General features: G+C 39.9%; 1 protein-coding gene across 2 annotated transcripts in view; it reads left to right on the top strand.

The window, feature by feature from the left end:
- AXIN1 (axin 1) overlaps window positions 1-13,343 on the top strand; it is a 95,416-nt gene that overhangs the window by 58,143 nt on the left and 23,930 nt on the right. For both annotated transcript variants that reach the window (XM_077449491.1, XM_077449492.1), the window contains exon 4: window positions 1,080-1,176. In XM_077449491.1, coding sequence (XP_077305617.1) covers window positions 1,080-1,176 — 97 coding nt within the window. The remainder of the gene's footprint in view (window positions 1-1,079; window positions 1,177-13,343) is intronic.

Genomic DNA, 13,343 nt, shown 5'->3' with positions numbered 1-13,343 from the left:
AAAAATAATTGGGCTAACTTTACTGTTTTTTTTAACTGTGTGACATAAAATATTGCAGCAATTACCATTTTATTCCCTAGGGTCTCTGCTAAAATATATATACATATATATCATGTTTGGGTGTTCCAAGTAATTTTCTAGCAAAAAATATTGATTTTAACTTAAGAAAGCAGTGTCAGAAAAAGATGTGGTTAAACTTCCTGCATTTACATGTTGAAAACTTGGCAGACTGCCCAGATTATTTATTTACATAGAAGTTCTATCCCTTTGATCTAAGAAGGAAGTTTAGATACAATGTTGCAAGTTAAAAACTTGGCTGACTGCCCCATGCTTTCTTTTGACAGCTGAGTGAGCAGATAGTTTCTCCACTTGTTTATATGAAAGAATCGGGCAACCTCTGCAGGAGAGATCTCAGAGGGGGTGAATCGAGATCACGATTTTTTAACATATTAATTGTGCAGCTCTAGTCTGAACAGAGGGGGGGGGGGGGGGTTTAAGTGCCCAGTAAGCAAGTGATTAAAATGAATCACTAGGTGACTGGGCAGATGTAAACCCAACACATCAACTTTCAAATATGTGCAGAAGATGAAAGGCATGATAGGAAAATTAGATTTTCTGTTAAATAAAAAAAAAATAACTTTTTTAAAATAAAGTTGGTGATCATGTGACTGCTTCCTGTAGTTGCACTTGGTGGGTGCAGTAGGCAACGAGAGACTCCTTGTGAGTGTGTCGGTTACCATAATGTGACTCACTGCTCCGGGAGTACAACTCTTTTCTCCATACAGGTGGGGGTGACAGTGCCACCAATTCCCTGTAAGGTAGTGGGTGAGTAGTGTCACATTGAAGTGCCAGAGGTGAATCTTTTAGTGAGGCAATTTTTGTAATAAACATTCGCATTACAGGGAGCATGCGTTTTTGACATACATTTTAAAAGCATCTCACAAATATTTTCTGTTGAAAATAGTCATAGTAATCCACCATTGACCATCTCTGAATCAGCTGTTTGTTGTGGATTTAAAATATATACTTGTATGACCTAGTATTACTTCCTTACCCTTTTTTGCTTTTGTCTCCTCTAGAGATGGAGTTCCACCATATAGATTACGAAAGCACCTTCGCAGGGAAATGCAAGAAAGTGCCAAAGCAAACGGACGTGTGCCACTACCTCACATTCCAGTAAGTATCAACATTCCCTTAAGCAGGGGTGGACAGACTTGTGTTGAAATCAGGAGCCAGTCAGTCCAGTGTAGGAGCCAACAGGAACGCTCTAGGTGACGGGGAGCACATGTCTCCATTAACAGTAGGCAGTGTTAAAAAAAAAAAATGCTGGCAACCAGCTGTAATCTTTTAGGCACATTGGTTACCTGACTCTTGAAATTTGGAAGTCTATTGAACTCGTCTACCTCCATCTCTCCCGGCTGTCGATGTGCAAATACAGAGTGCTGTTGACATCAGTCAGAAACATTTCTGAGATCATTCAGAATTCTCAACTTTTTTGAAACCTAATGATAAAAAGAACATCTAATGAATATTTACTTGTTTGAAGCCACAAGAAATAGGACCTGTTTATAGTTCTATCATTACAAATCAAAAGCAGCAGACTATGCTGTATATCATGATGTCTAGCCAGCATAAAATGACATATAAAAACAGCAGATTATACTGCATGCAATGGTTTTCATTCAATGCTTTTCTTGGAACGATATCCACTTTTTTCAAGGATCCACATGCAGTTCAGGTCACAAAAGATAATCTTAAACTGTAACTCAAATTTTTTTTAAGCAAAATATATTGCCTTCTGGGTGATCTATGTACATTGTAGGGATTTTAACTTTGTTGCAGATTCCTACTGTTTGTTGTTCTGAGAAAAAAAATCCCTATTTGTTCCTCTGTTCTGAGTGAGTCTAATGGGAGTGGTTTCATAATTATCAATCAGCTGTTGCAGAATCAGGGCTCTAATGTGAAAAGTGGCAGGGTCTGCATTCCTTTGGACGTTATTTTCTATTTGGGAGTATCTTGCCAAAAGTGCTTTTGCTGCTAGAGATGCCAAAAATCTGACTTGTATCTTAGTGTAGACTTCTGGGAAAATCAGTGAGCCAATTACGCAACCAGGAAATTGGGGGGGGGGGGGGGGGGGGGGAACCTTCTGTGTACAGAACATCTCCAGGATGCCATATTGCATTGCTTTACATAAAATTACAGCGGCTACAGATTGAAAATGAAAGGTCGTTTTTAATAACATTCCATTGCAATATGACTTGTGTCACAATTGTATACACTATATTATTATTATTATTTTTTATTTGCAATATTTATTTTTTTCTCCATGAAAGTGGAGTTACCCTTTAATATATGTTGGATGAAGGTCACCATGTGCAGAGTTATCTGCAATTTTTGTTATGTATCTTTGTCTATAAACAGGTCTGTTTGCTTTCTTCTAGGCAGGAAATTGTTTCATATGATGTAGTGGTGCACCAAAATTAACAAGTAAAAATTCAGGATGCACTTGGCCGAAACCAAAATTGAGGGTTTTTAAGCAAAATATATATTAATATTAAAAAAAAATATATATATATATATATATATATATTTAAAAATAATTGTATTCGACTTTTTAATCGACATCATGAATATGAATATATTGTCGGCCAATATCTGCACATTTTGAAGTGGTGTTAAAAATCCTGCTTGCTGCATTTTTTTGTGCATATTTGGTCAGTTAACAAAAAAAAATGCCAAACACGCACTTTCCCATTGAAATGCATTGAAAACACAGCAAGAACGCATGAAAAAGGCACCCATGTTGCATTCTTTATGAATTTTTTTGAGTCACATGACGTATGAAAAACACACCTATATAAGCAAGGTAAAATCGCAGGCATTATCGGCACTTTTTTTTTTTCTTTCAGCACACCACTACAAACCTTATTTTCAGCAGCCAAAATTTTGGTGCATCACTAATATGATGTCTGCATGTATGAATAAAAATGGTAAACTTTTCTTATTTCTGTGTCACCGACTAGTTTGCCCATATCATAATTCCGTTTTTTTTCATGTAAAGGATTGTCCTTTTATGAAGAAGGATATACACTGATCAGTGATAATTTTAAGACCACCATTAGGTTAAGTGAATAGCATTTATTATTATCCTGTTACAATGGCATCTGAAAGTCCGTGGAATATATTGGGCAGCAAGTAAGCATGTTGCCTGTGAAGTTGATGTGTTGAAGGCAGAAACAGAATAGGTATTTCAGTTTGTTTATGGGGCTGAGTAGCCACAGACCGGTCAGGATGCCCATGCTGACCCGTGTCCACCGCCAAAAGGGCCTGCAGTGAGCATCAGAACTGAAGCTCAGAGCAGTGGAAGGAGGTGGCCTGGTCTGACGAATCGCGCCTTCTTTTACATCATGTGGATGGGCCGAGTGCATGTGCGTTACCTAGAGAAGAGATGACAACAAGATTGAAATATGGGTAGAATGCAAGCCGGCAGAAGCAAGGTTTCTACTGGGAAACCTTGGGTCCTGCCATTCATGTGGATGTTACTTTGCAACATACCCCCTACCTAACTATTGTTGCTGACCAAGTACAAACCTTCATGGAAATGGTATTCCTTGATGGCAGTGTTCTCTTTCAGCAGGATGATGCGCCCTGCCACACTACAAAAATGGTTCAAGAATGGCTTGAGGAACACAACAAGTTTGAGGTGTTGACTTTATCTCCAAACTCTCCAGATGACACGCTGTCGAGTATCAGTGGGATGTGCTGGAACAACAAGTGCAATCCATGGAGCCCCCACCTCACAACTTACAGATACCGCAGTATACCTTCAGAGGTCTAGTGGCTTCCATACCTTAACGGGTCAGGGCTGTTTTGATGGCAAAAGGGGGACTTACTCAATGTTAGTTGGGTGCTGATAACGTTATAGCTGATCGGTGTAGATTTGCTATTTAGTAACGGGTGCCTAAGGCCCCATACATACTATTAGATTTTGTCTTCAGATTTACCAAAAGTTTCAATTAAGAGTTTAAATTTGTATGCAATCAGCCTCAGGCAGGCCCTTGCACTACATGGTTTTGGTAAATCTGAAGACAAAAATCTGCAGAAAATCGTATAGTGTGTATGGGGGTCTAAGTCTCTAATCCGTTTAGGTCATTGCTATCATTGAGCTTGAAATGACAGGTGCATTTGACCTGTGGCTAACCACCTGACCTACATTTGACCTGGGTGAAGCTGCTTTTTGTATTTCCATAGACTTTTATAGCAAGAGAGAAGCAGTTCTGACAAAAGCAAAAGGCCATTAACACGGCTCTTTAAAATGTTCCTTCTAAGCTGTTGAACAAGGCTGAGCGTTATGTGGAAGAATAGCATAGGCTGTTGGCAGCCTGTGAGGATTGTAGTAATAAAAGCAGTCATTGAAGTTCAGAAAGTGTCCTGCATATTGTTTTCCCTATCGATGAATCGTTAGGATTAGTGGGATTCTTGTTTTTAGAGCTTGCAACCTAAAAATAAGTCAGTGATGAAAGCTCCTTTATTTGATAGGTTCCCTTTAACATTGTAGCAAAAACATGACCAAATCCACACATTAAATGGGTTGTAAAGGCAGAAGGTTTTTTTTGTTTCAAAGCGGTTGTATACTCAAATGTTACACTTTTACCTACAGGTAAGCCTATAATAAGGCTTACCTGTAGGTAAAATTAATATCTCCTAAACCTGTACGGTTTAGGAGATATTCCCTATGCATGCAGCCGCTGAAGTCAGCAGCGCATGTGCTCTGAATGCCCCAGCTGAAGGTCCGGTAGCATTGCCGGGAAGAAAACTCGTGCGTGCGCGGGAGTGACGTCATGGCGACTCCGGCCACTCAGCGCTGCATACTAGCTCATTATACCTTTGCCTTGCAGGGTTTTTTTTTATAGCAAGGGGCCAGGAGCAGCATAGAGGCACCTGAAAAGTGGAGGATCGGGGCTGCTCTGTGCAAATCCACTGCAACAGAGCAGGTAAGTATAACATGTTTATTATTTTTATAGGGGAAAAAAAAGCCTTTACAATCACTTTAAGGCTCCACGTACACTAGCATTTTTTTTAAGCTCCTAGAAGCTGTTATCAGCATTTTTTTTCTGCTCTTAGAAGCTAAATAATGTTATCCTTTGTGTCCATGGAAATTACTTTAGGCTATTAGTATTTTTTTTGAGCCTTAGCTTCTAGGAGCAGAAAAAAAATTGTTTTGTTAGCGTTTCTTGAAGCCAGTGTGAACTTTGTGGACTAAATGAATACTATTTTAGTCGACTAAAATAAAAATAAAACAATTGAGATGACTAAAATATGACTAAAACGGCATTTTAGTCAAAAGACTAAAATGAGACTAAAACTAAAATAGCAATTTAGTCAAAAGAATAAAACTAAATTGAAATTTGACTTCAAAATTAACACTGGTCTGTAGTGCATGTTCATACCTCAATACCTTAAATAACACATGAGATTTTTCACTCCAGCAGTATATAATGAGTTTGGAAATTGTAGAGAAATGTTAACTAATGCATTACAATTTAATTACACCCATTAGATTTTAGATGACTAAAATGTACTGGAAATTTTTAGACTAAAATGGGACTAAAACTAAAATGCCATTTTAGTCCTAAGACTAAAACTAAATCGAAGTTTGCTGCCAAAATTAACACTGCTTGAAGCGTTTTTCCAGCAGAAAAATAGGCTGAATGCTCCTAACTGCTAACAGCTTTTTTTTAGCTGCTTTTTTTTTCTTCTTCTTCATGTATTGCAAAAACGCCAATAAAATACTAATGCTCCTAACTGTTCCTAAAAGCTTCTAAATGCTTTAGGCTTCATGTACACGGGACGTTGTTTAACCTCTCCTGAACGGTTTAACTTGACAGCTGGAAACCGACATCTAAAAACACCCGTTTAGCCGCGTTTACGTCTAGAAGTGTTTTTTCCAGAATGCATTTTGTTGCTTTCCAAAAAAAAGCTTATAAACTTAACTGCCTAGAAACAACTATAACAACCCTGTGTACATGTACTGATAAGATAACATAGTGGAGAGGGCAGGGGCAGAGAATGTCAGGACGGCATGTGACGCCCGTCTTGAGGGACGAAGGGTTCCTGCGGGCGTCATATGACAATACAGCAGTCGGGAAGTGGTTAAAAACAAGAAATATATGACTACTACAAGCAGCTGTTAGACAGCTTAACTATGTAAAAGGTTGGAGTTCAGCTTTATGTATTCCTGTCTTACCCCTATATATCCTTTAAAGTGATTGTAAAGCTTTGTTTTTAAACATACATGTTATACTTACCTCCTCTGTGCAAGGGTTTTGCACAGAGTGGCCCCGATCCTCCTTCTCTGGGGTCTCCCACAACGCTCCTGGCTGCTGCTCCTCTTCTCGAGTGCCCCCAAGGAGAGCCGCATTCCATAGGAGCACCCTGTGTGGGCGCACTCCCGAGTCCTGCTGCTGCATCCATTGATACAGACAGCAGGACTCAGCCCCATCCCCCGGCTCCTGAGTCACTGGATTTGATTGACAGAGCAGCTGGAGCCATTGGCTCTTGCCGCTATCAATCTGTCCAAGGAGGAACCGAGACAGCGGCTGGAGCTGGTTTGCTCGTCGCCATAGTTGGAACGATCGGGTTCAGGTAAGAAAAAGGGGGTGTCTGCAGCACAGAAGGTTTTTTGCCTTAATGCATAGAATGCATTAAGGTGAAAAATCATGAGGGTTTACAACCCCTTTAACCGGTTCCCGACCAGCGCACGCCGACGTACGTCGGCAGAATGGCACGGGCAGGCATATTGGCGTACAGGTATGTCCAATCTGCAATGCTGCCCTGCAATGGAGGAGATGCCGTTGTAAACAGCATTTCTCCATTCTGCCTAGCAACTAGTGACACTGATCTCTGCTCTATGTGATTGGAGCAGAGATCAGTGTTCACTAAATGAAAGCCCAGCCCCCCCACAGTTAGTAACACGCCCCTAGGAACACTTAACCCCTACACTGCCACCCACTGGTCAACCCCTTCACTGCCAGTGTCATTTACACAGGAATCAGTGCATTTATATAGCAGTGATCGCTGTATAAATGACAATGGTCCCAAAAATGTGTCAAAAATGTCCGATGTGTCCGCCATAATGTCGCAGTCACAATAAAAATCGCTGATCGCGCCATTACTAGTAAAAAGATAAAATAAAAAAAAATTAATAAAAATGCCATAAAACTATCCCTATTTTGTAAATGCTATAACTTTTGCGCAAGCCAATCAATAATCGCTTATTGCAATTTTTTTTACCAAAAATATGTAGAAGAATATGTATCGGCCTAAACTGAGGGAAAAAAATGTTTTTTTATATATTTTTGGGGGATATTTATTATAACAAAAAGTAAAAAATTATGCGTTTTTTTTTTTTCAAAATTGTCGCTCTATTTCTGTTTATAGCGCAAAAAATAAAAACTGCAGAGGTGATCAAATACCACCAAAAGAAAACTCTATTTGTGGGAAAAAAAGGACGTAAATTTTGTTTGGGAGCCATGTCGCATGACAGCGCAATTGTCAGTTAAAGCGACACAGTGCCGAATCGCAAAAAGTGGTCTGGTCTTTGACCAGCAAAATGGTCCGGTCTGTAAGTGGTTAAGGAATAACAGTAACAGATTAAAGCCCCGTTTTGTTAACCCATAAGGTTTTAATTTCTCAGATCCAATATTTACTCCCCATACTGTTTCTGCCTGTGTTACTGACCTCCTAGCAGACACTGTTTAGTATTAGGATCCAGTAGCTGTAGGCCTCACTCTGCTGCTGCTTTTACTACCACATTCTCATAAAGCAGGATGCAGTTGTACATCCTGTCCTTGGCGTTCCCTGTTAACCTTCACTGAGAAATCTGGGGTTAGGAATTGACAGATTGACATAATGACTGCAAAAAGAGATAATATAAAGACTTTACAGACAGGGCAACTGCATTAGGAAACATGTTTGTCTATATATTAGCACCCATCTCTAAATTCTAAGTGATGAGTTGACTTTATCCCTTAATAGAGGGGCAGTAAACTAAAGAGGAGGTAAGTGAACAAGGGAATCCTGCAGCACCAGGGATGAAAGTGATGCAAATTAGAATCACATTATTAGATTAGCGTTCTGTGTGGGAAAGTTCAGCAACAACTAGTTTAGTCACACCCTAGGATTATGCTGCTTATGTTCTACCCAGCGGGCCTCTCCCGGATATACAATACCATTTATTTCACTCCAATTCGGGGCATAATCTCGTATCGCCTGTCATGTTGTTATTATGCTTCTGATATCTGACCCAAACACTTTAAAGTTGAGTAAATATCTTATCATTCTCCTACAATTTTGAATTCTCTAGCCTGGGTAGCAAGTTACAGATCATAGGGGTCTGTACATTAAAGGAGCCTGCGAACAACACTGGTGACAAATGCTGTCGCTGCAAAACAGAAAAAAAAAAATCTAGTATCCCTTCATTCCGCTGTCAAGGATGACTAGTGCCTTCCTTCCATCCTTATTTTTTTAGTGTATATCGAGCCTAAACAAATGTTTTTCTAGTTTGGATAGAGTGGGGAGGGATTAGAACTCCAGTGACAGTGGATGAGGGTTCCTCTCCCCTGTATCCATTGTCTCTTTTAAAATCAGTGCATTAGGAATCTGAAGGAGTGAACTACAAGTCCCATCTGTCACCGTGGCAGTCTGAGTTGTAGTTCTCAATCAAAGGCCATTGAATCAATCTCCAGATAAAAGCCCATATGGAGGTACGGTCACTGAGCAGAAGCCTGACACTGCACCTTGCGATCCACAGATTGTGGGTGCAAGGCTCCTGTAAAAAAATAAAAAAAATCTTGCAAAAATGTGCATTTGTTATTTTTATTTCATAGCTGAACTATATATGTGTAGCAGTATATGAGGAGTGTTCATACCTCCTATAGTTTTGTGATTTTATATGATTTTTGTAGTTTTTAGTAGCATTTGGATGTTGCATATTTATATGTAGTGGTACAGACATGTTTAGGGAGAATTGAGGTTGTAATAGTTCACTTCTGTCCCTGCTGACAACATTTTAGTGAAATGGAAGTGAGAAAAAGATCTGTGACAAAATCTGGGAAGATTTCTAGCCTTCTACTCTTCAAAAGATTTATTTATTTTTCCGCTGTGTGTGTCGCTATTGGAAAGTTTCCCTCACTTCCTGTCTGATCGAATGGTGTCAGCGGGATCGGAAGGTGAAGGTAAATCTCTTAAAGATCCAAGATGGCATTAAAAACCTGACAGAGTTTCCAGTCCTAAGTCAGTAGTGACATAGGGACCAGCAGACTGAACCACTGACATACCTCTCCTCTACCTTTTTAAAGTGGGGCACTTTAATTTTTTTTTGTCTTTTTCATTAATTGAAGAACGCACTGGAAATCCAAATTTTTAACCTGGTTTATAGTGCCACCTGTAGGACTAGGACACTAAGCATAATATATAAAATATGGCCTAGGGGTGTGCCCTGCTGCTTCTGGTTTCCAACCCATCTGCTAACCTTTTTTTTTTTTTTTTTTTTTTTTTTTTACCTAGCATCAAAAGTTAGGATCTAGGATTTCAGAATCTGTACTGGAATTCTTTATTTCCATTTTTTTTCCTTGCAAGATCTTTTCTTTGGAAATGATTTTTTTTTTGGATTCAAGGCTAGGTTCACATTTGTGCGGGTGTTTGCAGATGAGGGACAGTAGGTAAATTGCACCTCTTCCCACACCCAAACCATGCTGCTGCTTTGCAGACGCGCAGGGCTGCCATTCATTGTTAATTGGGACCCCTATGCAAATTGCATGCAGCAAAAGCTGCGTTTTAAAAATGGTGCAGGAAACTCAGACACAGCAGCCCATTCAAATGAATGGGCTGCTGTGCCCACACAAACGTGGCTGATTGGTTTGCTTCCCCCCCTCCCCCCCCCCCCCCCAATCCTTTGCTTCTATGTAATAATATCAGAAAATACTATTACTGAGAGAAGTGTGTAGGTTTGTTCAATCATCCTCATTCTTAAAAAGTGGAGTGTCTGATTGGCTTTTTTTTTTTATATATACTTTGTGTATCTGACCCACAGGGGTACAGCCATGGAAATTGGGGCTTCTAACCTGCATACTCATTTTAATGTCAAAGATATTAAAACTATTGTAGCAGCATGACACCCAAGCAGTTAGCATTTTTCTAAGGGGAAGTCAGCAGTGGCAGCCTATAAGCCTACTGATAAATAAAAATCAATCTGTCCTGTGAAATGTAAGTGCAATGCTCAGCTCTGTTTCTTTTTTTTACACAATCGTAAATTATAGCTCTTTTGTGTGACCATGCCTGTCATCCTAGGTAAGGATGCACCGATAATCTTTTTTTTTTTTTTTTTACTACGAGTACCGATACGTTTATTTATTTATTTTAGTACTTGCCAATACCAATTACCGATACCTACCGCAACTGTTTTGTTTTCACAACAGCTGGCAGCAATGGAACAAAGTATTGAAAAGTTATTTACAAATTAAATGAATAGATTTTTTTTAATTTTGCACTTTTTCAATGTGAAATGTGTGAGTATATGTTTTATTATATATATATATATATATATATATATATATGTGTATATATATATATATATATGTGTGTAAAAATGATTCACAAACTATTTTTTTTTAAAATTGTTTATCGTTTAGAAAATAGACGTAAAAAAAAAGCATGAAAATAATTAAATGGAGGAGAATAGGGAGTTAATTAAAGTGGATGTAAACCCGAAAAATTATTATTATTTTTTTTTATATATATAAGATTTCCTATCATTTGAGCCCAGTCTTGCCACAAAGAGTTAATCCAACTCTGAGCAATCCTCTTTTATTGTTCAGTGAGATAAATCTTGACAAACGGAGAAAAACTTTGTCAGAGCCTCCCCTTGCTGTGACTGGTGATTTACATATCTCGTGCACTAGCCTAAGAGACATCCATTATTTTTTAATTCCCTCCCCCACTCTTCTTCTGCTGCTCTGCCAGGATTGGATGTTCCCCACCTCAGCATAATTGGGCATGCTGAAAGTCATGTGGTTAGTTTCCTGTGTTTTCACTGGATGTTAGAGATCATAGCAGAAGTTCAGTGTAAGAAATACACAGGAGAAAATGCATGTTGATAAGGGGGGGGGGGGGTAGAGGTGGGCGGGGAGTCTACTGACATCACAACTCCACCCACCGAGCTCCAGACAACAGACCCACCCACAGAGTCTGCAGTTTTTCGGGTCTCATAGCAGACAGAGGGGAGACATTTGACAGGTAAAGATACATACAAGGAAGCTTGTATATCCTTATAGATCATCCCTATGACAGTAGTTTAGAAAGGATGACATTGGGTTTAAATCCACTTTAAGGGTGATTAGAGTAAATTGAGGGTTTATAAGGGGTTAAACAGAGGAACATTTGTTCATCCATTTGATCTGCAGATGAAGAAACAGAAATATTCAAAAAGAAACAATATTTTTTTTTTTTTTAGTGTTTCAGCAATGTTGTTAATAAACGTTTTTGACAGCTCCAATTACTGCACTTCTTTAAGGGTCCTTTCACACGGGGCGGATCAGTTCTGATCCGCCCCGTGGATGTCCGTTTGCTCAGCGGGGATCACTCCGCCGATCCCCGCTGAGCAGGGAGATGACAGGTCTGTCTCCGCACACTGTGCAGGGACGGACCTGTCACAGCGCCGCTCTCCCCTATGGGAGATCGGATGACGACGGACCGCAGTGCCCGTCGTCACCCGATCCGATCCGCAGACGGATGGAAAAATAGCTTTTTCCTCCGTCACACTTTTTCGGATCGGAGCGGGTCGGATGTCAGCGGACATGTCACCGCTGACATCCGACGCTCCATAGAGCTCTATGGAGCACCCGTTCCAGTCCGCCTGAAAAACTGACAGGCGGGCCTGAATGGGACGTTAGTGTGAAAGGGGCCTAACACTTCAGCTGTCAACAGGGGAGACCCACTGACAGCTCAAAGAACTGAGCCTGAAAGTATCAGTTTCAGGTTTTGGTGCATTTGCACGAGTAACGATACTTGTGCAAATACTCGGTATCAGCACTGATACTAGTATCAGTGCATCCCTAATCTTAGCCATGCAGGGCTCAATTTTTGGTTGATCCCTGCATAATCAGCTGCAAATTTGAGCTGTGGATGGCCGTGTCGGCACCATGCAGCTTGACATCTTTGATGTAAAAAACCAGGAAGAAAATTGTCAGCCAAACAATATCTGCAAGGTTAGCAGTGCTTAGCACTTCCTGGCAGCAGTGGATTTGTCAGTTTGGATCCCAACCACGGCACTAACAGCATGGAGTTTGCATGTTCTCCCTGTGCATGTGTGGGTTTCCTCCGGTAACTCCGGTTTCCTCCCACACTCCAAGGACATGCTGGTTGGTAAATTGACTCGTGTCTATATTGGCACGTGTATGTATAAATGTGCATTAGGAACATTTGATTGTAAGCTCTGTAAAGGCAGAGACTGAGGTGAATGTGCAATGTATATGTAAAGCGCTGCCTAAATTCTCAGGGCTATATAAATACTTGTAATAAATAAAATATCAGATGTAGTCACTGTCCTGGTATTCAGGCATCCGCTGGTGTTGCCGGCTGTCTAAATACAATAGCTGGCAGTGAAGATTCCTCTGTTTAGCATGAATGGGGAATGGAGTTGTGTTCTCTACTTCAGCCCATAATCTGAATAAGAGAAAACACAGCGTATATGGCTAGCCTATGTAATAGGTTAGCAAGTCTGAACCAGGGAAAAAATAAATAAAAATCAGCTCCTTTGATGCAGCGTTCTTTTTCCTGGTTTTGCTGTTACATGAAATATGCCATTGAATAGCAAGCAGGGTGTAACAGATGGGGGTAGGCATAGACAACCAACTTATGAGGGTGTCAGATCCTCCTCTGAAGATTACACACTCAACCGCTGGAAGTATATGTAGCTACATTTAATTATTTTCGTGGCTCCTGAAACAATATCCTGTCTTTTAATTAGACCGGAGTTGTGTTTTAATATGTCTAGGAACATTCAGGTTGTGTCAATATTTTTTCACAGTACGTATTACATCCAGACTGGTTTCTTTTTTTCTTTTTTTTTTTTTTTCCTAGGCACTCTTGCTCTCATGAAAGAGGTCTTTTGTTTCTCTCTGTTCTCTAATTCTCAGCTATCATATCTTTGCCCCAGGGGATCAGGGGATCCCCGTTTTAAGATTCCTTTTTAATATAAGCTTTTTTAGACCCATTTTAGTGTTCACACTATCTTTTTGTTTTCTCCTGCTTTAGCTAGTCCTTTGCACTTGTGTGTATACAAA

This window comes from Lithobates pipiens, unplaced genomic scaffold (genome assembly GCF_037356315.1).
Source record: "Lithobates pipiens isolate NorthernLeopardFrog02 unplaced genomic scaffold, aLitPip1_a1.2 Scaffold_22, whole genome shotgun sequence".
Taxonomy (NCBI): domain Eukaryota; kingdom Metazoa; phylum Chordata; class Amphibia; order Anura; family Ranidae; genus Lithobates; species Lithobates pipiens.
The sequence above is the reverse complement of the archived record's forward strand: the minus strand, read 5'-3'. Positions and strand labels throughout refer to the sequence as shown.